Genomic DNA, 27,340 nt, shown 5'->3' on the forward strand with positions numbered 1-27,340 from the left:
CAACGTGACCGAATATAGAAACTGACATTTTATCCCATTGTGTCTCTCCACGTGTGTGTGTGTGTATGGTACACTGGTTGCTCCTGGCTGTGCGCTGCCCCCCTCCCGCTTCCCATCATTCTTCAACTCGCCCCCTTTTGGTCCCACCAGCCACACACGTGTGGGACAAACGATATATCCATAATGCTTTTTCGGCCCCAAAGCTAGAAGCCAGAAGCAGAAACCGAATCCTTTTTGACACTAGTATCCTCCCACTTCCACAGCATCCACACCATGGGCACAGCTCTTCTTCCCGGCCTGGACCTAACTCCCCTTTCCTCGAGAACAAAAAAAAATCCCACCACGAAAAAGCTGCACGCGAACTACAATAAATTTTATTTAACTGACAGCAAATGACAGCGGCAAAAATATGATACGTAGCTTCTGCAACTACCACTACTACTGCTACTACACGGATTGTGCTGGTGGTGGCTCGTTGTACACTGCCCTACTTACAGCAGCAGTGGCCCGCCGTGTTGTCCGCCACAGATTTCGGTGTCCACTGGTTCGAGCTCGCTCTATTTTGCGATGCCCTTTTTCCTACCCGAACAAAAAACTTTTGGGGCTTGTGTGTGTGTGTGTTCGCTTTATCCCCACCATGCTGGCGGTCAGATCGGTCAGTCGGTCAGCGAGGAGCGAGCGGATTGTTGTGGTGGGTGGTGTATAGATATATCTCATCTTCCATCCATAGCAGCAGGACGACGCGCAGCAGCAGCAGCGAAACCCATCGCCTACAGCATCGAAAGGATATTTCATTTGCCAGTCTTTCGGTGTGCTGTGTCCACCCACTATGTGTGGATGTGGTGTTGGGGGTATCTGTTGCCTAGTGGTTCGAGTGTGCAACTGTTTCCTTCCCTACGGTAGCGCGCCGCGCGTCTCTAGCATTACGGCGACAGCGCGAGCCCCAAAAGCCTAGTCCCGGAATATTACATCGTGCGCGTATGTGTCTGTTTCCCCCCATGTGTTAGGCATGAACTCCGTCGGCGCATGTTTGTATTCATCCTAATGCTCGCTTCCTCTATCTCTCTAGTTATAGCTAACATCAGGGTCCCGTTTTCCGCGCCTGGCTCGTTACTGGCGCATTCTTTACGCCTGCGGGAGAAAATAGGCACCAAGCATTGTTGCGCACTTCGTCGGATCGGAGGAAGCAATTGTGCGCTCAAAACTTTCTCCTCTGGTGTAAAACACACATCAATATTCGATGCACTGTGACGGTGGCGATGGCAAATGCATTGGAATATGCTTCGAATTAGGAAGTAAAACGATGGTACGCTTTTGGGTGATTTATGTCGGAGAACCATCCCAAAATTGTTTTTAGTTTGCTCAGCAAAAAAGCTTAAAATCTCAGCTCAGCTAATTCACGGCAAAGCTTTCGAGTAACTTTTAGTCAATTGCAATTTGGAGTATGTATTACAGTGGGAACATTTATACGAATCTAATTAGATTAATTGAAATTCTTCGTACTTCGTAACAGGTCATCAGCGAATCACAGTAGATTAATTGCTTGGTGGTAATTATTTGTTTAGATGATAAGGAGTCATTCATAAACTACGTAACGCTCACTTATGGAAACGAAGCAGAAGATATTGTGAAACGCAAAAACGATATTATTTAAAATTCAAATTAGGAAATTTCAATGCAATTTAAAAAAAAGATTTTGCATGCAAAATAAATTATATTACGTAATATATGGAAGTCATTTAAGAAGCCTGTTCATGTATTTCTTATTTCACTTGTAAGTATTTTGACTCAATTGATCGAGGCTGAGTTACAAAAATGAATAAATTTAAAAGATTCCACATCAATTATGCTCTTGTTAAGGCCAAACTGCTATCTGGAAGGTAGGAATGAAAATGCCCATTTACTGCTTAGTAATAATCTGTGCCAATCGTCGCTGTAATTGTTTCTCTCAACTATTTGTATCATTATCGCTCGCAATAAATACTTAAAATTTGTCCTGAAAATATCTCATTATTGCAATGAGCCAATGAGCCGCAACGATGCAATTTTTCGTGTGCAAACTCACCCCATTTTACATTTCGATCGATTGCGTTCTTTGTTGGAGCTGAAAATTCCCAGAAAGATTGCTCCTGCTGCTGCCGACATGGTGCTGGTAATTATTTTCCACCAAACAGCGAACCAATGCGAGCTCCTTTGCGCGAATCAAATATCAATCAATTAACGATTTTGTCGGTTTTATTTTTCGACATATTAATAAAACACACCCATGCTATGTGTGCTGCCTCCGCTCGGGTATGGGAAGCCCCCAATTACACGACAATATGCAATTTCATTTTAATCCTTCCAGGCCGCGGGGCAGAAGCGCGCCAAGCGAGTCAATATCACGCGACACGAGTAAACGCATAACGAATGAAAGTGGGTTCGTTTGATGTTTTGTTTTCCTCAGTCCACTTGTCACATTTCTGGCCCAGACAGTCTTCTCATAAACGTGGAAACTCTGTGGCGCGCTCTTGGCAGACTTCGTTCTACTGCTGCTGCTGCTGCTGCTGCTGCTGCTGCTGCTGCTGCTGCTGCGGCGAACAACAATATATTTGGTTGGCAACGGCAAAAACAACAACGGCAGGACCCAACACGGAAGCAATAAGACTTTTTTTCCACTGCTTTCCTTCCTGCAACCGAATTGCACTGTGACGGCAGTAGAAAAAAAAATGGCAAAACGCGGCACAGTAAGGAACACCGATCCTCATCTCATACGCGAGCCATCAGAGGCAACAGTAGGGTCTGTGTGTTGGGTATGAAAATCGATTGATATTGCAATCGTTCCCTAGGACCCGGGCTCTGGTCAGTTCGTCTAATAGTCTCCCGTGTGACCGTCCCCGGACAAAGAGAGAGAGCGTTCGCAGAAGTTCATCGAAAAACAGCTAGACGCGAGCGCGCGCAACGGTGAAAAAGCATACAAGCGCGTACAACGCGGAAATGTACCACCAGCAACACGCACACAATAAAGTCATTGCAATCTTTTTCTACTCTTCCACCCCTTTCCTCCCCCTTTACATGGCGATCCAGTGTGAGATGCCATTTGTTACACAGGGGCCTCGTTTTCCAATTTCATCACAACGGCAGCCCTCCGGGGGGCGCTGTCCTTGTCGTGTGCCAGGTTGTTCAAACAATCGATGGAACTGGCCGATGTAGCTGTAGCTGGACGGCAACGACGACGAAGAGTGTGTATATCCGTGTGTGTGTGTGTGTGTGTGTGTGTGTGTGTGTGTGTGTGTGTGTGTGTGTGTGTGTGTGTGTGTGTGTGTGTGTGGGATCGCCAATAACCCATTTACCATGCACTGTAGTTTCCCACGGATGGATGTTGGGTAGAAAAAAAGAGCCCCGGAAAGGCGTACACTGGGCAAAGAAAAACGCTTTTCCTCGTAGAGCTGTTGGGTGTTCGATTGGAATGCTGAAAAAGGGGGAAGCACGCACACACACACACACCCAATGCACAAAGGTTACACGCGACTAGCATACCGATTGTGGTCTTAGGCACGGGGGTTCTCGTCCGCCATGCGTTCGCACAGGATAAAAATCGTTTTCGGTTGGTGTGTGTTTGTGTGTGTGTGTGTGTGCCAACCAATTCGCAAACCACCATTTGCTGCCAGTTTGGGAAGTAGCAAAAAAGGGGAAAAGAATGCGCCCATTACTGCGTGGGCTGCACAAAAACCGCGCAAGGCTTGCTGCAATCGAAAGCACTCGTCAAAAAGAAAGCTTCTTTGCCATTGGTGCAGAGTCGCGTCGGTCGTATACAGCTGTTAGAATGCTCTGCAGTCATTTCGGGAGGAGACAAAAAAACCTCCCTCACTAGACAACAACGAGCAGAAGATAGAGAGAGTGTGTGTGTGGGAAACAGATAAGAGCAAAGGGCACACAGCTCTCGCGCCCGCAAAGGGATGAAGATGTAGTCAGATGTGTACGTTAGCCAGCAAACAAGCGTTTTTTGCGAAAGGGATCAGACGAATTGTGTACCAACGACTACAACCAAGTACCCCAACGAAAAAAAACAACTGCTGGACACACTTCAGAACAAAAAAAACCACCCCAAACCGGCATAGCAAGCGACTTAATGGAATAGAAGCTCCCTAGCAAAAGCGGACAGCTCCTCACAACCACCGAGAACGGGGTCAAAGCAACATCGTGCTCGGTATTCATCTCGATCGCCTTACTGAGTAGGTCGGGGTGGAAAATGGTTGTGTTATCCCTTGTGTAAGGAGAGACTATGTGTGTTGCCGATTGGGAAGATCGTTTATGTATGCAAATAGGAAACTGGAGGATACTAATGGCTAGTTGAGCGCAGTTTGTTTTTTTTTGGTATTTTTGTTCGTACGTTTTATGATTCAAAACCTTAGAAGCATGCTGTGCTTTGCTTTTCGCGGAATTGAGAGATAATCTCTAGAAATTTGTTTTACTTCAGTTAAATGTTTGCCAAGCTTTTGTGCGAGAAACTATTATGAAAGCCCATTCCACTGTACTTTATTTCACCAAACCGTGCCATGTTCAATAAAATGCAACTCCTATTGCTTTTGTTGCTCTTCAGCAGTGCTTCCCAAGGAAAAATCCCTTTGGGAAAGCAGGAAGTTTCCTTTTTTTATTTCAAGTAAATTAGAACTTTTAAAATAATTGCATCATTTCATTGAGTTTTCTAATGAGAAGATGTTTATGTCGTGATTAAAAAGCAATGAAAAGAGGAAAATCATGTTTATTGATTCTGAGGATTTCTAAATCTAATTCCTGGGAACGGAAATTTAAGCAAGAAAACATTTAACAAACGATAAACGAAGGTTTGCAAATGATCAAACATGAAAAATAACACTTTAAGATAGCAAATGTTGCTGAGCAAATGCCCCAAGGGTGTCCATTATGTCCATTATTATCTTGAAATAGAAGTACGCAGTCGATCGGGATGTCCGTCAATTTCCTCAGCATTAATATTATTTTTTTAAGTTCATTCCGACCAGCCATTTTAAGTCCCGAAAACCCCTTTAGATATTTACATGGTTTCTTAAGTTTTTTCCCCCGTTTAGTACACTCATTATCCTCAACCCATCAGCGGATCAATCATATTTAAAAAATGATCACTGATTGAAAAAAAAGTTTGAGAACCGCTGCACTACATCAACATACGAAAACAAAAGCATGATTTTAAATGCAAAATAATCTCATCAGCGAATTCATTTTGACCGAGCTCTTTTGCTCCACTTTCCTATCACATAATCACTCATTGAACTAGCACAAAACACACACAAAAGAATGTTTGACTATAGAGCACACCACCTCTAACGCGTCTAATGCAAAAATGGCTGCTGCAATTGTTTTGGCTGCATCGGCAATTTCATGTAACAGTCAGAGAGTGTGCGCGATGCTCTGCCCGTCCTGCCACTCTTCAACCATGAACAAGCAGCAGCACAAAGAACAAAAGCTTTAATTAACTAATCAGTCCCGACGATGATGGTTACGGAATGATAACAATTTGGCCCAACTCGTGGGGTGGTGTATGAAAGAGCATAGATACAGCCACATAGACACGAATGTTGAATATGCTGATATGTAGGATGGGGGTGTAAAGGAAAGGAAGGGGCTGTTATGCTGATGTTATCCTTGCTGCCCAAAAATCCCCTTGCGTTCGCTCTCACTTTCTCCTACACCCGCCGGAAACGCCTCTCCCCCACCTCAAACGCACAGACAAAAGCTCCCTTTTTCCATTACGCGGGAAGCCGTGATTTAATTTTTGCGGATGAGCTACAGCTTTTGCCGATGAAAGAGGAGCTAGCCCCAGCCCCTGATGGGTGGCCTGTGTGTCGGCCCGAGCCATCATTATCATCATCCTACGATTATCTACAAATGAATCATCACTTCAGTGAGTGGTAGGCAATTTTAATTAGGGATTAGACTGAAGGGAAACCTGTGCAGAAAGAGAGAGAAAGAGTCCATGATCTGCGTGAAATTGGATTATTTAGTTCGGATTTGGGTTATCCTCGAGCGTTTGTTTTTTGTTCTTATCTTCCCATTTTCCTATTCATTTGGTGTGGAAATCCGATCGAAATATTGTGATTAGATTAATTAGCAGCAGCAGTGGCATTGAATTGTAGATGTTTAAAAATGAAGTGCTGTTTTGAAAATCGCAATATTCCATATATTCCATATCGCAATATTATTCTGATTTGTTGGACTAATTTATTTTTATTTCTGCTCTCTTCACTTATAGCCACCACCACACACGCACAGGTCGTCGACACAGAGCCACGATCGATCACAGTGGTCGAGAACCAGGAAAATGTTGAGCTTCACTGTCGGATAGGCCGTCCGGCCCAACTTTGCCTGTAAGTGTTTGAAAGTTGCAAATTTGTACTTGACCAGCTAAACTGATCTTTTCTCTCGCTTCTCTTCTCACGCAGCATACGGATGCCCGGCCTCAATGATCAGATTGCGCTGAGTCCGACGGAAAAGTCGCCCGTTGCCGGCTATCACTACCACGGCGAAGGGCTGGACAAGGGCTCGTGCGGTGTGCGCATCGACCGTGTCACTGCCGACAATGCGGGACTCATGAACTGCACACTGTTCGTGGACGGACGAGGGCTGACCGGCTCGATCGAGATTGTAGTAGCATGTAAGTATACGCTCTAGTTGAGGTGGGGGGAAAACAGCGAGAAGCAAGAATTAATTTACACACACTCTCTGTTCTGCATTTTCTCTCCTTTAATATTAGTCCCACCGCAACAGCCCGTGATTGAGGTGGTGCAGGGCAATTTGGCCAACGTGGAAGTGAACAGTCAGCTGATGTTCCGATGCACGGCGGAACGCGGCAACCCGGCAGCAAACCTGTCCTGGTTTTTGGGTACGTATCGAGGCCTGCTATATGTGATTGCTGTAACGACGCTATTAACCGGGCGCACTTTGTTTCTTCCCTGCAGACCAGGAACAGATCTACGAGGGCGTACAGTTCCCGGAAGCGCCGGAGGAGTACTATGACGAGCGCTCCAACAAGCATATGTTCACCGCGACCTCCACCCTGAAGCGCGCCGTTCGTGCGGAAGACAATGGCAAACGCTTGACCTGCCAGGCACAGCATCTCGCCTATCCGGAAGGTGTTTCGCGCACGGATCTCATCCTGGACGTAAACTGTGAGTGGCGCGCTGATGCTTCTTCAACCAAGGAAGAGAATGACTAAAGGTTTTATTTTTCTACAACTCTAACAGTCCAACCACAAGCCCTGCCCGATCAGGTCGTCTACGGACTGCAGCTGGGACGTACGGCTACGGCAAGCATGGTCATCAAGGCGAACCCGTCGCCCCACGTCATGTGGAACATTGACGGCACGGACTACCATCAAGGCACGGAGCAGGGCCGGTACGCGGTACCGATTCCGGAAGCTCTGGTAAGACAGCTCGACAGTTTCCTTCCCCGTTCCAAGCAATGCGTATTAACACACATCCGGCTTCCTTGTTTGCAGGGTAACAATCGCTACAACGTCTCGCTCACCATCGCCGGCCTGACGCTGGAAGATCTGTCCAAAACGTACGTGCTGCGCGCCTCCAACAACTTCGGCGTGGAAGAGTACCGCCTCACCCTGCGCTCGCAGGACGAAGTGTTCAGCGAGTCGAGCAGCTTCGGCACTGGCGAGATCGTCGGGCTCGTGCTGGCCGTCGTGATCGTGCTGCTCGCCATTGCGCTGATCGTGGGAGCCCGTGCAACCGGCAGATGGTGCTTCCGTGGTAAGTTTAACCCGATTTGAAGCGCAGTGTGCCATTTTTTTGCCAACGATATCGCGCCAACAATACACACAAACAAACGCACAAAAGCCCTCTTTTGGGGGGTAAATATAACTGCACACTAATATACCTCATGCCTTAGCGGAAGTAAACTAACCTCACGCAAACAAGTAGCACAAAAGCGCGAGAGAACGTGTGGGTTGTGTAGCACCCCCTCGCTCCAATTCGTCCCAGTAACAAGCAAATTGATTCCTTACCGAATACTTTACATACTCCATCAACTCTCACAAGCACACAATACCGCAGGCGAGCGCGAAGTACCGTAGGTTGGGAGAGAGACAGACAGACAGAGTAACAAGACCGCATGCCTCTCTGTAAAGGTCGCAAGTAAGTCAAGAAATGCAAGCTTGACAGTGTCATCACCACCGCCTCCAGTGCGTGTTGTCCATCTGCATCTTACGCTCATAAAAGCTTTGCGCCTTAAAAGCAAGAATCGTTTCGTTTTGAGTTATTTCGCTTTTTAATTATTGTTTAAAAACTCTTCTCATTCATCACGGATCGAGTTTGAATGTCACAAAAAGCACCCCATTTCTACCTCATGCGCTGTGCTACACCGTTGGAAAAGGAGCATTTCCCCTTGCACCAAGAAGCGTCGCAAGCTTTTCCTTATTCACATCCCTGCACACAACCTCCAATCACGTTTGAAAGCGAAAAGTACACCCAAGAAGACAGAAATAATGGCAAAGAATTTCATATTGCACACATGGCTGAAGATGCACACCAACATAGCGTCACCCAAACACGCGCTTCAGCTGCATTCCGTTTCACTTGTTTCGCTGGTTCACCTCCTATACCCAAGCCTTTCTTACGCTCAGAGAAAGTAGCTCCCATTCTTTTTTTTTTTGTTATATTTTCACGGTATTATGTTTCCCATTTCCAATAGAACGGATTTCCTCGAAATTCTCCCTCTCCCTTAGCAATGTTGTGTGTGTGTGGTACATGTGTTTCCTTGAATTTACCATGTTCATATCTTTGTTTTCGTGTGAAACGGATCCTTTAACCGTCATTCTTTTCTTTTCCCCCACTTTCCCATTTTCTTTCTCTCTTTTTTCTCTCTTTCTTTCTTCCTGCTCTTTCTCTCTACTCGTTTCTTCTCTATTTTTCTCTCTCTCCTTACAGTCAGCTTGTATCAGTAGTAGTCGTTACAGTAACGCATAGAGTAACACTACGAGAACAAAGCTCACACACGATGATGATGATGACGATGTCGTATCCGAGCTGTGTGTGTTTAGTAGTAGGGCAAAATGCCGTTTTTGTGTTTTAGAAGTATTTTACTCTCCCCCTCACCGCACACACACTCTCTCACTCCGTCCAAATATATTCAATCAGTGTCGTGAAGATGTTACGCGTTACACAAACCCATCCATACATACTCTAGCGATTAAGCGATCACGATAATCTTAGACAAGAAAGATATACAACCTTTTGGTAGGCTTTTCTGTAATGCAGCTCTCGCTTTCTCTCAAAGTGTGTTCAGTTTAGGAGGAGAAGAAATAAAACCTCCCCGCGTGCCTTTGGTGTCCCTCGATGGTGGTGTGTACACCGACGATGTGTGTTCTCACAGGAATGTATTGTGTTGTGTGGTGTGTGTATGTGTATTTTGGTGTCAAATGAGATTATAGAATTTTCCTCGTACTTATCACAGCACTGCTGGATGTAAAACAAGCAAAGACAAATCGTTACAAACTTATTACTCCCACCCCCATAAAAGGGGGCAAGATATGCTAATGTTTAAAACTGCCTACCCGAGCTTTTAAGCGAAGCAAAGCGACCAAAAGACAAACTGTTATAGCAATCACACACACACACACGCGTGCGCAACCATGACAAAAGTAACGGCGGGAGAGTAATTAATTATAGCCAAGCGCAAGTATAAGCGCAAAAACCTCCCTTTTACGCAAACAAAACAGCGCAGCGCAAGGAGTGGCAGCAAAAGCAAAGCACCATTGTAGTCGCTTAATGAGTAACAATGAAAAGAAAAGCATTATTTTAAGCTTAAGCTAATTTATTCCGACTAGTTCTGGGGAAAAATGCTCCTATTCCCACTACGCTCTAAAAGTACTACTAGCAGGAAGTTCAGTAGTGCTGCTGAGAGGAGAAAGTTTAGTACCGGGTCTGGAAATGGGAAGAAAAGCTGCTTTTAAATTCATTCGTATGATAATTAGATCTGTGTTCTGACATAGCCGTCTACTGTGCGTTTAAAGCACCATCTCTCCTTCGTACCGTCCTGCGCTGGGTGAGGAGAATTGAATCGTTTTAAAAAGCAATTGCGTACAGTCTCTCTAAGGATTACTCTTTCTATCAAAAAGAAAAAAAAACTGGTATCTGTCCACTTTTTACTCTCTCCGTTAAGTGTGCGCGCGTGTGTGTGTGTGTTGGTTGTGTGATATGTATCGTTCATATTCAAATTGGCTTCAAATGGATCGTAGCAGCAGCATCAGCAGCAGTACCAGTACAAATGTGTGTATAGATTTAGAAGATAAGGGGCAGCAGTGTTAGGGCTCGCGTGAAGTAGATTGCCATTAGTAGATTTCCTTTTTTTTTGTACACATTTTGCTTTCATCTTAAAAGGAAAGCACTTCGAGAAAAACAAACAAAAACAACACAAAAAGTACGTAAGAAAAAGCTGTGAGTTAATGACACACTATCAAGGGAGATGTGGATGGTCTGAGGCTAGAGAGAATATCAAACGAACCGAGGGAATGCGAACGCCCATGACATTATAAAACTCGTCGAATCTATATATCCCAAGAATCGAAACGTGTCCAATCCAATCCGAAATTGAGACTGACGATGCAAACAGAATACTGCTTGCGTGCGTCGTGTGCGTGTGTGCGTTGGGAGAAGAACAACCCTTCCGTGTAAACCCCTTCAACAGCGTGCCTGTGCGCTGTTGGCCTGCATCTAACGATCAAGAAACAGAAAGGTAGGGACACGTCCTCAAATGAAAAATGCAAAATGCACCACTCCAACTACAATTGCCTCTCTCTAGCATGCTGTTTTTATACAATTAGAATCCAATTGGACCAATAAAAGCGCAACGGATGTTTTGAAGCAAAAACCCAGTTTTTTATCTTTAAATTGGCATATGTCTGTTACGTTGAAGCTTTATATCTTCTTAATTTTGTGAACGAATGCTGCTACCTACCACGTGGTGGCCGTTTCTTTGCTGGTGCGCTATCGCTCTTGCTACTACTACTACTGCTACTACTGAAACTACCACTAATGCTTCATATTTAATCAGATGCAAAATTAATTCTGAACAGCATTCAACGACTGCTTCTTTGCTGTGTGCTGTTGTACCTTACAATCTCTCACTCTCTCTCTCTATTACTATGACAAGACTTAACAAGAGCAGAGCTTAACTTGTCCACCTTGGCATAGAAGGATGAAAAATGCAAAGCACAAGTGCTGCTGTGTAAAATGCTACGGCACGTTCAACGCATATCCTTTTACTTTTGTTGCAAGCATTAATGAAAGCAACGGGAAAAAAACAACTCTCACACATTTAACCCGGAGAATGTGTAGGATGTGTATCTGTAGCGAAAGGAGTCAATCCATATTATCCCGCTTGAGCAGAAAGGGGCGTGCGCCTGGACGCAAACCAACAAAAACCAATTTATGCGTGGAAACAAAGACCGTCAAAGACCAAGATCAAAATAGACCGAACAAACAAAAAAACCAGACCACCCTAAAGACGCCCCCTCCAAACAAACCAACCCCACACACCGCTGTTGTGCTAGATAGAGAACGACTGTGTCCTGATTCTGTTTCTTGGTTGTTTTTGCAGGCGCCTCCCTCAATACCGATATCAATCCGGACTCGGAGGCCCAGATTGCGCCGCACCCGCACGACGACGAGATTGACGAGCGGCTGCAGACCCAGGACCCGGCCGCCCACTACGTCCACGAAGGGGACGAGCGGCACGCGGCAGCGGCCACCAACGGCAAGCACGAGAACGGCAAGCAGGCGGCGAAGCAGCAGCCGGTGGCCGCCCCGATCGTACCGCCGCCGGCCGCGGCCAAGCAGGAGAACGGAAAGCCGGCCGACAGCAAAACGAACACATCGGTGTAGATTTCTCGCCACCGCGCACACCAATTCCTCCACTTTACACCCCGGGATGTATCTGCTTATTTAGCACTTGTGTAAGGATTGTGATTGTGTGTAGAGGGAGAAGGACAGAGGAAGGATGAAGGAGGCAAAAACCGCGGTTGTTGTTGTGCGTGAAAAGAAATATTAGCACCACGGTTGTGGTGGTGGTGTGTCCGACATTCATTCAAAACCACTTCCGGCATGGGCGAAAGAGAAAAAAGTGCGTAGAAAAGAAGTGACGCCGGAAGTGAAGATGACGAGAGAGGAGAGGATACGAAAACAACAGCACGAAGAAAAGGTGAACTAATTAACGACTGCTTTCGAGAAGAGGCGAGAGAGAGTGTGTGTGTGTGCAGAAGAAAAGAAACATTAGGCCATGATTGAAGGACTAGACCGACAATTTCGGAAGAAAGCAAGGCAAAGAACCGAAATAACAAACCGTTCAAAAGCAAAAAAGAAAAAAATAGAAACACAAAACCACTCGGCAAGACACAACAAAACAAGCCTAAGAGGAGGAGCACAGGGCGCTGCACAAAAACATCTCCATGGAGCATGGAAATTAGCCGGGGTTTTTCCCCTCGTGCGGCGGCGGGTTCGTTGTGTGAGTTCTTGTGGAAGCTTTTCCTCTGCTTGTTGTTGTTGTTTTTATCAATTTCCCTTTTTTGCTCTTACGTCGAGTGGTGGGAACTGTTTTGGCACACAAACAGATAGCACGAGTCCTGCTGCTTCTTATACGGATATGATTGGATCCACGCTTCCTCTTATTTCTCCATCTTTGATTAAGCCAGGGGTGATTAATGCAACCCAAACAAACAAACAAAAACCCCAACACACACACACAACAGGAGATGCGTTCCTTTTACTCTGCTTTTCGTTATTTGATTAGTGTATAGGTAGCGGCAGCGGCTGCTGCTGAAATTGTTTTGTTTTGCGATCGTCACTAACAGCATAATGATTGAAATAATCGAATCTCATTGAGAAGCGATGGGCGCGCGAGAAGCAATTAGCAAAACCAACCAGAAACCTTAAAAAAATGAAAGGAAAAAAGCAGCTTTTACCCAATTTTGAACCTGGAACTGCGTGCGTATGCAGCGGTCGTTCTCTTTAAAAAAAATGGCAGAAAATTTTAATTGTGAAATGTTTTTTTGAACGAAGGTGTTGCGCTACCCGAAATGTGAAAATCCTTAATGTAGATTTTAGTATTACTTAAAATAGAACGATACGAGGGAAGCAAGTGCGTAATGGAATGGAAAGTATACTTAACACGAAAACACGACAAATAGAAATAGAGAGAGAGTGAAAGATGGCAGTATCGGCCGGTATGAATTCCAGTTGTTGGCAGTTTTTTGTAGTACGAAATTCCACTCACACACAAAACCCCAAAACAATTCATTCGAACAGTTTTCTCACAGTAAAACCCCGTACTTAACGGAACATTGAATAAACTTAAATCTTTTGACCCCAAGACGGGATTAGTTAGTTAGGTGAGTACAGTACAGTTTGACCCCAAGACGGGATTAGTTAGTAAGGACGTCACGATAACGAATGCGGAAGGAAGAAAAGGACGGTAATGATCGTATGTGTCAATAGGAAGCTAATTTAAATAGTGAAAACGATACGATATGTGTATTTCATAAGCACAGCCGAAATGTGTTGATCTTTTCGTTAGCGGTTTCGATTAAGCTCTAAACTATTTGCACAAAGTATGCATAATTGCGGGAGACGTCAGAATTAGCCACAGCAGGACAGCAGAGAAAGAGACGGAGCTATGAAAATGTCCTGCAAATATTTTTTATAAAAAAAAAGAAACAAACAAGATGTCATCTACTGCTGCTGCTGCACCCTTATTTAACACCTTCTTCCCCGTAACTTTGTTGCCGGTGGAACCAGTAGCGTGTGACGAATGTCTTAAAAAAAGACCATATATTAGATTTTATTTCCACTGCTAGAAGGATCTACGACCGTAATTAGATTCTAATTTAACGACTATATGAAGGAGGCGCAAAACAGATTGTGTTTAAAATTTAACTGACTACAGCGTGCGCAAAGCAAATCAAAAAGACAATGGATATTTTGCACATTTTGCAAACAAAATCTCTTCTACACCCCACTCGTTTACATTACGAATCTCAAGGAGCTGTTTTTTGCAGGAATTTTACATCAAATAATTATTATCTTTCAAATAAGCGAATTCAAAGTACCAATCATAGAAGCAACAGCAACAAAATCACCCATTAGGTTTAATTTAAACCATCACCGCAACGCGATCGATAAACTGCGCGAACACAATCAGAACCGCACGCACATAGCGAAGTTAACAAAAAATCACGCACGAAACTGTGCTGAATTTTTAAACCTTATTCCTCCGTTTTTTATATACTTTCATTGTAAATATATACCTCCAAACGAATAAACAAGCCTCTACAAACCTCTTAATCTCTTTCTGCTCTTTTGCTTGTTGTTATAAATCACTGTGTGTGTCTGTTTGGTTGGATTTATGGGGAGTCAATTTGTTTATTTGAATGTGAATAATATTCCGCACATCGACACACTATTTGGATGACAATATTCGAAATTCTCTAAGCATTCTGTTCTGTTGATCACTGTGGTTGATATTGTGTTTTTTTTTTCTATTTCATTTACAGGCAAAAACAGCTCCACCTCTACCAGTGCAGCGAAAATCGGTGAAACGTAAGTATTGTAGCGTAAGCGACGAACCCTCTGGAAGGAAAAATTCAAAATCATTTCAAATTGTGTGTTTTGTTTTTATGTGTGTGATTAATGTAAAAGTGGATAGAATTCGTAGTGTAACACTCGGTGTAGTTTCGCTTGGTCGGTGTCATCTCACGCTCTTCATGCAAACGTTTACTTCGTCCTTTTGTTTCCGTTCCTTCAAAACTCATCTCAAAAACCAAAAGCGTTCATAATACATGGTGTTATGGTTCAATTGGTCAGCGTTCTAAAAAAATTTAATCGTAAAATGTACAAAAAAAAAATCTATTTACCTACCCCTCTTCTCTCTTTCCTTCTCCTCCCTCTAAACACTATCCTTGCCGTATTTATTTTCGGGCTCCCTCCCACTCCAAATAACCTAACCACAGTGACACTACAGACAATGGTGTCGGTGAAACAATGCTACCAACTGCTACCGGCATCGTCGTGGAGGCAAACGTTTCAAACGGCGAAACTACCACTACCACCACCATTCCGGTAATGCCACCGACACCCGACAACATCAACAGCTCCATCCTGCGGCCAACAAACGTGCGGCAAAACCCGCTCGACGCAGCCTATCCGCTCGGTGCGATCCGGCGCGAACCGCAGCAGTCGATCAACAGTGGCAACTTTGACAATGCGAGCGTCCTTTCGTCCGACTCCTGCTCCACGATCGGGTACGGTGATCCGAACCAGGTCGGGCTGCCGGTGGCCACCGCCCAGAAGCGCTGGATACCGCACCAGCAGCGCGAACTGCTGGAGAAACAGGCGCAGCTATTGCTATCCGGGGCCGCCCTGAAGCGCAAGCGTGAAACGGAGATTTTTTGAAGTGTGCCCTCTGTTTCTCTTACTAAACCGGGGGGTGCGTCACAACGGTGCCACAGGAACACAGGACAGAACTCAACTCATTTAGTTAGGTGTGATAATGATAGCATATAGTGAAAGAGATAGCGGAACGCTTATTCTCTCCCCTTCCAAAACGACACTGTCTCCTCGCGGAACCGTACCCTAACTTATATGCAGCCGTACTCTCGCAACGATTTGCCATTTTTTGTAGTTAAAACGGATATTTTACGTGTTAAACAGCGCTCCTTAAAACAAAACAAAAACTCCAACAACAACAACCACTACAACAGCAACACAGCTAATGTAAACAAATAGAATTAATACTTAATACAGTTGTGTATAGACGCTCGCTAATACTTTTGCCTTTATTATACCCTCCGTTTACGTATTACCTTATGTACAGATGAACGCTAATTTATTGCCCTTTTATTTTGCCAGGGATGAGTTTCTTATTTATTGCAATAAAACAATTGTTGTAAAATAGTACGCTTTTTATGTTTTATTTTTGTTTTCTAATTTAGTTTCAAAGTGTAATATTTGAATGTAGTTTTATCGTTCTTTTAATTTGTATTTCAGCATGATATACAGTACAACTTACACGGTATAAAACTTTCGTACGTTAAGTATTAAAATGGGTTTTTTGTCGATTAATATTTTCCCTAATGGATCTATTAAACAGGGTCTGATCACTTTTTTGACAAGCTGGGAACGGAATTTCTGTTTTACAGGGTTTCTTGTTTTATAGTTGCAAACCGAAACACAATCTCTCGAGCGTTTTTTGGCACAAGATTACATATTAAAATTATGATTCTTATTTACAATGGTTTACTTCGGCCTAATAGTGTTTTCTAAGTCACTTTCGAATTGTTCCTCTATATATATATTGTTTTTAACTGCGTACAAGAAGTTATTTCTCGTCACTTTGATATTTCATTTTCATCGTCATAATTTGTAATTTCTTCAGCATGATTTTCAACACTTCACCCGTGAATAGGGGATGAGATCCGGCTTCATAATCCAGTGAAAAAATGATGAGGGCAACCCGTTGAAGTGTTAAAAATCATGGTGGAGAAATTAAAAATTATCATGATGGAAATTAAATACCAGATCGATGTGGAATCCAGCGTTATCCAAGTCAGTTTCGAAAGAAAACATTGTTATTCATCGTTTCAAAAACTGCCAAAAAAGCTGCCAAATGGTATATTTGTTTCAAAATGAAATTTCAGTTTCAACACATGATTTTCAACACATAACAACGAACTGTCAAACTCAATACAGGTTGAGATGTGTTGAAAATCATGCTGTAGATTTTAAACATTGTCATGATGGAAATGAAATGTCAGATCGATGTGGAACAACATTTTGCATGGAGTTTACATTCGAAACTGACTTAGAAAACCCTGTAACATACAATTTAAAAAAATATGTCTTGTACGATTCAAAAAAACTTTATCTGTCTAAATCTATCATTCAATCAGGATAACAATTCTAAAAAATTCTCTTTAAAACAAAAATTTATGAAAATGACTTTAATTCACAAAAGATCGCGAAATAAAAGTAAGAAACCCTGTAACTACTGCTTATTTATTGATTTTGTATAAAACCGTCCCTTTAAATTGGATATAACACCAAAATATTATTGTTGAATTGCACTAAAACTGTTTTTCTAAGAGGTATTCGTAGCCAGTTTTTTTTCCAAACCACCGTTTAGTTCTAATTTAGCTTAAGCTAAGCTTAAGTAGATAAAAAAAAATCAAACTGAATGTGAGTTTATGTGCCTCAATCTCACCCTTTGCCTGTCTTTTTCCCTCTTAAACGCTTTCCACTGAAATACAGTAGCGACACCGAAAGTGCCGAAGTGAAGCAACCGATGACGAAAACCCAGCGCCTGAAGAACATTTTCGCCAAACGCTTGCAGCGTGGAGGTGGTGCCGGAACGAACGAACTGCCTGAAGAAATCGTCACCACCCCGGACGTAGCGGCCGTCGACGAGCAGGACACGAAGCCGTCCGATGGAGCGGGTAAACCGGCAAAGGTAAGATATTTTTAGTGTGCCATAACCCCTTTTTACCACCGTGTTCTAACAACGTGTTTGCGTTCCACCCCATCCTCCAGGACGATCAAACGCTGGTGTACGCCGAGCTGGAGCTAAAACCGGCCGCCGGGGAGATCTCATTCGTCAACAAACCGCCGGCCGCCGTCAGCAACGAGTCGACCGAGTATGCCGAAATTATGTACATCCAGCAGCAGGCCAACGCAACGGCCGGAAGCGAAGCAACGCAGCAGCAGCAGCAGCCTCAGCAGCAACCGCAGCAGCGTCACCATTCGAGCGAAGACAACCGTCCCGTGATCGACGTTAGCATCCAGAAACCGAGCGCCAAAGGCGACGGTGGCAAGGCACCACCGGCGGGGGCAAATAATCTGCTCGAAACCTCGCCGAATAACGGGGGGGAAAAGCAGCCTACAGGAGGCATAGCAAGCAGTACTCCTCCTCTGTGTCGAATGAGGAGGAACAATAAGGCACGTTTTGCACTTAACTTCATTCATCGTTTCACACTGTGTGTCCCCCCATTTTTTGTTCGTCATACAATCATTTCCATTTCATTTAAACACTCGACGGTTTTAGTTAACTTTATGGCAGCAGGGTTTAGAATTGAAAACCGCGCAGCAGGCACGCTCGTCACAGTTGTAGTGGAAGAAGAAGCAGGGCACACCGAAAAAGAAGGCGTTTAGAGGTTAAGTTAGTTGTGAGCGAATTTAAGAATTTAATAATGAAGCGAACGTTTGCGAGAAAGACATACATACACACCATATCGTTCTAAGATTTCCTTAGCTCTGACTTTTACGAGTAAAACCCCCCGCAAATGGATTAGGAGATTGCTAGGTTGGGATAAATTTTATAAAATAGTTCTTTTGTATACAGGGTACGAATTGAAATATAGGAACGTATGAGAAACCCCGCGAGAGGTTTTTTTATATCACAACGATATGACCTACTTTTATGAATTATAAAAGACCTACACAAAAAATAGCACTTTTGCGTCATGTTTTCTAGCAAGCCAGTGGAGAGTAAGGTGTATCGTCCACGCCTCTTCGAATTTATTCCACACCGGCCACACCAACCACTCCGTGTCGTCATCCCACGTCATCTGCATCGGCAAAACTCGGCGCAAACGGGCAAATTGCAACAACCTGCTATTGACATAACTCAAACGGCATAACTATCTAACTGCGACACGCAAACTTCTTCACTGGAGGGGAGGGTGGGGGGAGTACGCTAGAGGTCAAATTCGAGGGTGTTTCGCCGGCAGAACACACAGAGCAAACGGTCGCAAATTAGCAACAAACAGCAGTCCCCAAACGAGCGAATCGTTCCGGATCGGTCGGTGCGCAAAAACGTTATACTGTAGAGCGAGAGAGGATGGGAGACCTGCAGGTGATAACCGTTTGCTTGAGGGAAAGGGGTGAAAGGTCAAACAGCGCTTGCCACCTCTGCAGCAGTCTATGCGGGGCAACGCAATGAGATGAAATTATTGCTCCAAAGGAAAAACACACCACACCAAACACCAAGAACTTCACTGTAGAAGGAAAAGAAGATTGCAAAACGCAAAGAGAGAACAGGGTACACCTTTCGGAACAACTTCTTCGTCGTCGCCGCCGACTGTAGTGGGGAGAAAGCGTCCGTAAGGGAGAGCGCATACCTGTTTCCGGTTTTAACGATTGTAGAGTCAGTAATTAAATTGAGTTTAACGAGAGGATTTATAGAATTTCTAAACTAAATTAATTAAGGATATGGTGTCGTAAAATAAAACACACCCTTGTGCCCGCGCCCATCACCGCCCCATTGCCAACCTATTGGTGGAGTGGTGCGCCATTCGGTTGGTGGGAAACGCACGCAGCATAGTCGAGTGTGTCGTCTGGTGTGGCAAAACTGCTGCCTAGCAAAATGGGAAACAGTTGCGACATCCCCGAGCTGCCTTGGGACGCCGAAACTCATGGCCCTAAAACCGGACCATTACCGGCACAGGCACCGGGTTCGTTGCTTGCTGTACTCCGTTCGTCTCTAGGGTGCTATGGTGCCGTGTGTCTGCAGTACGACAGCGTCTTAGTGTGTGCTCCTTCTGCGCTAGTCTCTTCTTCAAGATGGTGTATCCTCGATGTCGTCTTCAGAATGCGTGCAATGGTATTCCTGCATGCACAACGGAAGTGGTGTACGCCCCGGACTGAAATGCCAATTTCCTCATTTGCAAGCCACAAGGATATTGCCGACGATGGCGGGACCGTTTGACAGGTGCAATCGAGCGTTCATAGTGTGTACTACCTCGCAAGTGGTTGCTAATGCCTTCACTAGGACACCGGCCCTGGCTGAGGCCCGAGTTGGTGTGTTTCCAAGGAGTCATAAACAAGAAAACAATCATTATTGGCAGACGTTAACGCTTTAATGAGGCTGAAATCTTAGATTTAATGAGTGACACAGGGCCACTCTGATGCACGATGGGCGACGATGATGTTTATGAGCCCGCCGGGAAGAAGTGGCCGTCAGTTTGACGTAATTGGAAGCATGGCGTGCGATGTCAACAGCTCATCGACGGAGCAGATCTTGCCTCATTCAAGGACGACGGTCAACGGTATAAGACTCCATGAGGAGAACGAGCACATCAGCCGAAGCACAATCAAGAAAACAGACCAAGTCGCAAAACAATTCAAGTAACGATTTTGTTTTCTTACGCGAACGTTGGTCCAGTCGGGATTGTTATTCGTTTACGAGTTGTTAAGAAATAAACTTAATTGGAAATAAATAACTCTCCCTTACCTATTATCAACATGCAAAAGGCTCATCACTAATGGGATTTGGATTTTTTTCCAGTGTTTTTTTTTATAACCCTCGCTCCAGTGCCTATTTCGCAACATGTTTTGCATGACATTACAGTGGCGTGTGGAATTGATGGTACAGCTGTACAGCATTAGTTTCTCTCGGTAATTCTAGTTCAATTTTTATTACCTTCCCACGATTTGACCTCATTCCGTAGATAATAAAGTTAATTAGGCTCGAATACAGTTCAACACAACGCCGTTTCAAGATACCTTTCGACTCCGAGAAATACACTAAATGAAACGGCTGCTAAACTTATGTAGGACCTGGAACTGATTTCCAACTCATGCCGACTCTGGATCTGATATGATTTACCTCATACAAGACCTGGAACTAATCCCGAATCCGCTTCGGTCCTGAAACTGATTTCGAGTCTATATAGGTTCTGGAACTCATCCTGGAACTCATCCTAAACTCATACCGTTCCTAAAACTGATGCCAGTCATATAGCAAACTTTGAATAGTTGCTATGTCTATGCAGACCTACCAGATCTGGAATTGATGATGGACCTATACGTAACGGTCCTAAAACTGTTTGAACATTGTACGCAGTATCAATCTCAGTCGCGCAACCTACCCGGGTCAGGAACCAACACCGTACCTACATTGATTCGGTAACTGCTTCCACTTGTAGATAAATCCGTGGCGGATTAATACGAGTGAATGCCCTAAGCGATGATACGAATGTAGGCCTTCCTGAAGTATCGAGCGAGAACTTATATGAGGAATTCTAAACGAGAGAATTTGAGGGTTGCGAAGCAAACTTACTTGTGCGCGGGAGGTGAGTTATTTTTCTCGGGGTTTATCTTAGTTTGCATACTGCTTAATCCACCCCTGCCAAACCATTCCCGTCAGCAGTTTCTTGATAAATTTGGCGAAGACATTCAACGTAGGACTTGAACCAAGAAGTTAAGGGTATTAATTAAATAGCTTGAAATCTTAAACTTCGTTAAAATTGATTTAGTTAGGTTTTATCATATAATTTTGTGGATTTTTTGTTTTATGTTTAATATCCCTTAAAATGATCAAATTCAAAATAGATGAAAGAAAACGTAATGTAAAAAAGAAGAAAAATAAGAATTAAAAGAATAAAAACAAAATTGAGATATCGACCACGATGAAACTAATAAAATTAATAATGTTTCTCGTTATAATCTTTTGAAAATTACAGAAAAGTGTTTCAATGTACGGGAGCTAGTACATAACAAATTCAATGCAGCTGTACCATCTATACCGCGAGCCACTGTATATGTCTTCTGGTGCGTTTACTTTGCACCATGAAAATGGCTGACTGCTTCGTGTTGAAGTATCGCTTCCGGCCCGTTGTTTCGCTGTGCGAAGTCCGGCACTTAAATGGTCAATTATAAAGCTATAATTCATGTTACACATTACATTTCGTGAGCCTGGTTGTAAGTGGCTGTGATGGTAGTTACGGCAGAACAAACGCGTTAAGCTATCATTACATTTTAGATCGATTACTGTACAGGACGGGGTCTACTGCTTCGATCGGCTTGTTTTAGGGATGGACAAAACTAGCATTAGCTAAATTAAAGCTTCACTTTTTTCTTACCAGCAATTTTGGGTCACACAAAACGCGCAAGACATTGTAAAAGCCCAATGGTAAAGGATAAGCATCTCACTCGTCTCTACACGCTTAGCTGCAGCAGCAACAGTGTCGTCGGCACCACTCACCTGCAACGAAAGGCAAGCAAAAGTGCAAGAAAAACAATGAATCTAATGAAGAAAAGTGTCAATTGAGAAAAGCCGTCGTGTGCTGTCGTAGAAAAGCATCGGATGGTGTCAATGGCGCACATCCATACGCGCTCCTCAGCCACAGCTTGAACTGAAAACACCCAATTACGAAGACACCATCTTCATCGCGCGCCAGCAGTAGCAGCTGATGCTGTTGGTTTGACTTTGCACGAGAAGATGAAGTTGCTCCTTCAAACTCTCCCCCGTGCTGCTACGAAAGAGGTGAACTTAAATCGCTAGTAATGAGGCAGGATTTGCAGTGCTTTCAGTGCAGCCGGCAGTCGTCGACGCCACTGAAATCGATCTTTCGACACAGCACCACCACCAACGCGCACATGACACGTTTGCTCGAGTGGCTTCGCCAGGGAACGGTTAACCCGGTGGTCGTACGTACGCGGTACACGGTGGTTTGTTGTTATACTTGGCCAATTATCTGGAATCTTTTTCTGCCGCCTTTCGCCGCCAGGATGCTACCAACACGCCAAACGGGGCGTCACATCGGGCAACGGCTTTCCCGCTGCTTAAGCGATCGACAAAACGATGACGATGAAGGATAGAGTTTGCTTTCAGCCGCACATGGCTCAACCCATCTGAGATGTGGGTCGAGAAGCGTCTACCTGAATTGACGGTTTCAACCTCGGATCGGAGATAGACCGGAGGGAAATTGATTTTGCTTTCGGTTTTTTGCGCGGTAACCGTTTGTCTCGTTACCGAGACGAACTCTTGGTGCTGCTGCGTGGGACAGATGGCCATCAATCGCCCGAGTGGGGGAGATTGTTCGTTTCCGACAGACGTCTGTATGGTCTGCGTCTTGCATTGCTCATTACGCCGGTCGGTGCAGGGGCGTATGTTCAGCTCGGTGTAGGAAATCATTTTACAAACCCTGATCGGACAGGACAGACGCTAGTTGAAGAGCAGAAATCAAAGAATCTTTAATAATGCTTCCTGCTGCCGGCAATGGAAACGGCTTACAGGGTGAGTGAAAAAAAAACTAACCTTTGTCTGGCTTTGTACACCGTACGAACATCTACCGGGAAGTGAAACCGAAGCACGCACATGTAGTTCGGTTTGCAAAATCGGGTAGGAATATGCATTGTTCTAGTCGATAGCGATACTTGGACGAAACCGCAACGAGATTGTAAGCTGCAGTGGCTGTGGCTTTACGATATTCTTCTTCTGACCCCAATTCAGTGTGTTGTGTTTGGGGCGAAAATCGTGCCTCGGGTAAAGCGTTTGCACTTGCAACTTAACCCATATTCCATGCAATAAAGAGCTGTATCGGAAATACGATAGGAAGAATAGGTGTATGCTCTTTTAGGCGCAAAAGGCTTAGAAAGGAGATTTTGTAAATGTTCGAATATTTTGTTGATTCAAAGAAATCTTTTATAACAATATCTATCACCGTCTACTTCGTTTGGGATCAATATTGAGACAAATAAAAGACATTATTAATAAAGGTTGCAGACATTTAGGCGCTTACATAAAAGCAGAGGTTGAGTTAAATAAGATGTTTGGTGCATTGTTAGTGAACTCTGTAGAAATAGCCGTAGCACTTTAAGAAAAATTACATACATTTGGGAACTTACAATGAAGCAGAGAGCCTTAAATAAATTATTTTTTTAAATAGGTAGTTTTATGTAGCATTAATTATTGTCAAATGTTGTTCAGATCAGTATTGAACAAGAAAGGCAGATTTAAATCAGATATTGTATACATTTAGTCGCATGAAAACGCAAGGGCTTGTTAATGTGAGGTCATCTACAGGGTTTCCATGTCAATGTGCACATAATTATTCACCGCCTTTAAAATATTTTTCAACAGCTATCTAATAGTGTATTTGCTTAAAATTAAATTTCAGTTCTTTCATATTATTTTCAACACATCACAAATAACTGTCAAACACAATCTAGCTTGAGACGTGTTGAAAATCACGCTGAAGATATTAAAAATTATGATGATGGAAATTAAACACCAGATTCATGTGAATAAACTTATGCACGAGGTGAATAACATCGTTTACATTCGAAACTGACTTGGAAACGCCTGTATACGTAGCCAATTCACACATTTTAAATAAATTATATTGAGATCAACGTTTAGCTAGATAGATGGCTTTTGAAATACAATTGCATACTTTTGGGCGTTTTAAATCAGTCTTTGTATGAATTTTCGTTACCTTAAAATTGTTTTAACGTCGATTTTGTAATATACTGTAAACAAAATTACTTAGATTTAGGCTCTCAACAAACCTTGTAAATGTACATGCACATTTGCATTTTTTTGTAGTTTACTCAAGGTAGTTTACAAATATGGTATATTTATAAATAATATTGTATACATTTAGGCGTTTCATATAAGTGGCGACTGTCCCGTGGTTTAGTCGTAAACTCACATGACTCAACAACATACCCGTCGTGGGTTCAAGTCTAGAATGGACTACCACCCCGTAGCAAGAACTGACCTTTGTTAGCCTATATAAGCCTGTGTGACCTATATAAACTTATGTAGGTCGTCTTGTCCGCTTAGGACGTCACGACACGTAGAAGAAGAATATAAACAGGGCCTTTGAAATAAGTGTTTGCTTTGAACAATCCTTCAATGTTGTGTCAGTCACTTTAATAGACGTTGTAATATATGGCTTTCAAACGCTAAATACATACATTTAGGCGCTTCTAAGATGTTCACAGTAATAAGCGTAATTTTGAGTTTATGTTTGTGCCTTCAACAAAACGGCTTACTGCAGCTTTTTTCATCCTTCAACTCGTTGCATACGATTCCGTTAACCCAACCACCCGCAACATAAATTTACTGCACTTTATGAGCCTTTACTTGCCTTATTTATGAGCATGCCACCCCCCTTTACCCTCATTATTGCACCGTGGTTGCAAGTAAAACCGATAAAACAACGCATCCTGTCTGACAGCTGGTACATTTATCATTCGAGGCGGGGAAAGGATTGTGCCTGCCTTGTCGCAGTGATAAAAGTGTGACCATGTTCTTGTACGGCTGTGTGAGTGTGTGTGTGTGCGAAAGTGGTTATGTGGTTGCGTTAATTGTTTAATTTTTCACCGACAAACTGCCTCACCAGGAAACCACAGCCAGCTGAACGAGGGTCTGGGTGGTTTTGATTTTTCATTGCAAAACACCACCCCGGACTCGATGTGTTTCGGCTGTGTGTGGGTGTGCTATCGTCTCGTGCAGAAAAGATGAAGAATGTATCCTCCGGTGGTGGAAGTAGCAAGCGACGAGGAAAGGGTTATTTCCACTCCCTAGGGATGATTGAAACATATGACAATGGGCTGACCCAATTAAGCATGTAACCGATGCGGCAGAACACCCGGTCCCGGTTTCGCAAAAATGCAGTCCTCCCAATGGGAGGCACAGTCACCGCAAAGGGGGTTGGAAAAATAGCCTACAAACTTACTAAACGATTGTATTTTGCCCTGCCGTACCGGGCCGATCGGAAAATGGGACGAACAGCGGGCGAAGAGAAGATACCACTTGTCATAAATTATTCACCCACTGGAGTCGGACGCTGACTGCAGCTGGTGTTTCTGCTTGCAAGGATAATGCAGAAAAGAGTGGGATGTGCACCAGAGCTGCATATAACATGTGACAAAGAGAGTGTGTGAGAGAGAGAGATAGAGTGGTGTGTGTATGAGGAGAAGCTCCATTCAACTGTTAGATTATGTGCATACGTTGTCTCCAGTGAGAGTTTCCACCTTTTTGGGAAGCGGTGGAAGCGCCGTTGGAAAGCAAAACACAGGACAAAACCCAACCGGGAGCCTGCTTGAGGCTCTAAGAAGAAGGCAACACTGCCGACAAGGGTGGGAAAACTCTTTCGTAGGATAATTTTTACCCCAAACAACATCCTCTCCTCCGGACACTGGCTGATGAACTGGCACGGGTTGGACGCGTTACACTGACAGAATGGATCCCGAGGCTTTTGCCTCAAATCATGTCGAAGCATTGCTGGAAACGCTCACCAGGCGAGCGCTGAAAGAACGCTTTCCCTTGCTGCACCTCCGCTTCATTCCACAGAATGGGGTGGCAAAAATGGCAGAACATCATCGGCACTTGTACATTTAAATTAGTTACAACACCACTGTTGCTTGCGCATGTGTATGCGTTTGTGTGTGCATGCCTGTCCGTACTGTGCATGCGGACGCCAATGCGCTCTCCCCACAGAAGCACGACGAATGGGTGAAAGATTATTATGCATAAATATTTACAGACTACTCTGGCGTAAAATTGCTTTTGAATATAAAACCTGGCGAAGGAATGGCTGCTGGTATGGCGGCACAGACGGAAAGGGCCAAACAACACATACACACACGAAGAACACGTGTGTGCGTTTATTGGCCGGGCTTAGGAGGGCTCCTGAAAAGGCAACAACATGCAACGGTACACATCACTCCGGTAGTTGAAGAATGTACTGCATTTCTTTGTGATTGGCCAAGGATCAGGCCGGGCTTCTGATGCTTCTTCGGGTGAAGACGATTTGTTTGCGTTAGCCTTATCGGGGGAGCATCATTCCAGCAGCCGAGAGAACGAACCGAGAGAAGCTTAAGTGCAGTGTTTGCGAGGAATCGGTTGTACGCGGGGACGGTTGCGCTTGGGAGCGTTCTTCTTACGGCAGTTGTGAGTGTTTTTCATTCGCACAGCTTTCGATGCGCTGCAACCGGAAGGATAAGGCAGCAGCTAGCAAGGATAAATCTGTTTAAAAGTATCGATTTAATCGATTGTTTGTTTGGTAAATGCATCGTTCCTACCATGGGGTCAGCAGGGATGGTGGAGAACATTATCGCATGAACGTGACATGCTGCAGTTCTGTTTTTGCTGTCTCGACAGGGATTATTGGCGTGATTTCAATGGATTTTTAAAAGCAAAAAATCATTTTAAATTTAACGGTGCGTTTGAACTCGGAGCGCTTTAAACTTGTGAACAAGAAAACGAGACATGGCTGCATTTTGATAAAATTAACGTGTTAAAGGAACTTTAACATTTTTTTCGGACATATCTACACCGTCTTAATCTAATATTCTTTAGAGCTAAAAAGCCTTAGAAAAGCTATAGGATGATCCATAGCAATAGCAGAGGATTAAAGAAGTTTAGTCATGGCTTTGCATGACTAGCAATAACTTTTTGTTACCAAGTACTAAAGAGGTAATTAATTACTAGTTTGATTTAAATTACGGACAGCACTAATACTATTACAAACTAACACCAAATCAGTCGATTACACGAT

The 27,340-nt window shown here is 43.8% G+C and overlaps 2 protein-coding genes and 1 long non-coding RNA gene across 3 annotated transcripts in view; 2 read left to right on the forward strand and 1 right to left on the reverse strand.

Annotated features, from left to right (window-relative positions):
• LOC121598945 (fasciclin-3-like) overlaps positions 1 to 20,958 on the forward strand; it is a 100,412-nt gene extending 79,454 nt beyond the window's left edge. Inside the window, exons 3-12 of the mRNA XM_041926324.1 lie at positions 6,251 to 6,365; positions 6,441 to 6,652; positions 6,752 to 6,880; positions 6,957 to 7,166; positions 7,242 to 7,420; positions 7,496 to 7,757; positions 14,552 to 14,597; positions 17,304 to 17,502; positions 17,583 to 17,949; positions 20,822 to 20,958. Coding sequence (XP_041782258.1) covers positions 6,251 to 6,365; positions 6,441 to 6,652; positions 6,752 to 6,880; positions 6,957 to 7,166; positions 7,242 to 7,420; positions 7,496 to 7,757; positions 14,552 to 14,597; positions 17,304 to 17,502; positions 17,583 to 17,949; positions 20,822 to 20,958 — 1,856 coding nt within the window. The remainder of the gene's footprint in view (positions 1 to 6,250; positions 6,366 to 6,440; positions 6,653 to 6,751; positions 6,881 to 6,956; positions 7,167 to 7,241; positions 7,421 to 7,495; positions 7,758 to 14,551; positions 14,598 to 17,303; positions 17,503 to 17,582; positions 17,950 to 20,821) is intronic.
• Positions 1 to 27,340, reverse strand: part of LOC121599575 — a 222,114-nt gene that overhangs the window by 176,884 nt on the left and 17,890 nt on the right. The gene's annotated exons all lie outside the window — the stretch shown is intronic.
• On the forward strand, positions 7,764 to 11,689 carry LOC121599578. The gene is made up of 3 exons (XR_006005690.1): positions 7,764 to 8,141; positions 8,934 to 10,740; positions 11,605 to 11,689. It is a non-coding gene; the product is annotated as an uncharacterized LOC121599578 (long non-coding RNA).

Source organism: Anopheles merus, chromosome 3L (assembly GCF_017562075.2).
Source record: "Anopheles merus strain MAF chromosome 3L, AmerM5.1, whole genome shotgun sequence".
Taxonomy (NCBI): domain Eukaryota; kingdom Metazoa; phylum Arthropoda; class Insecta; order Diptera; family Culicidae; genus Anopheles; species Anopheles merus.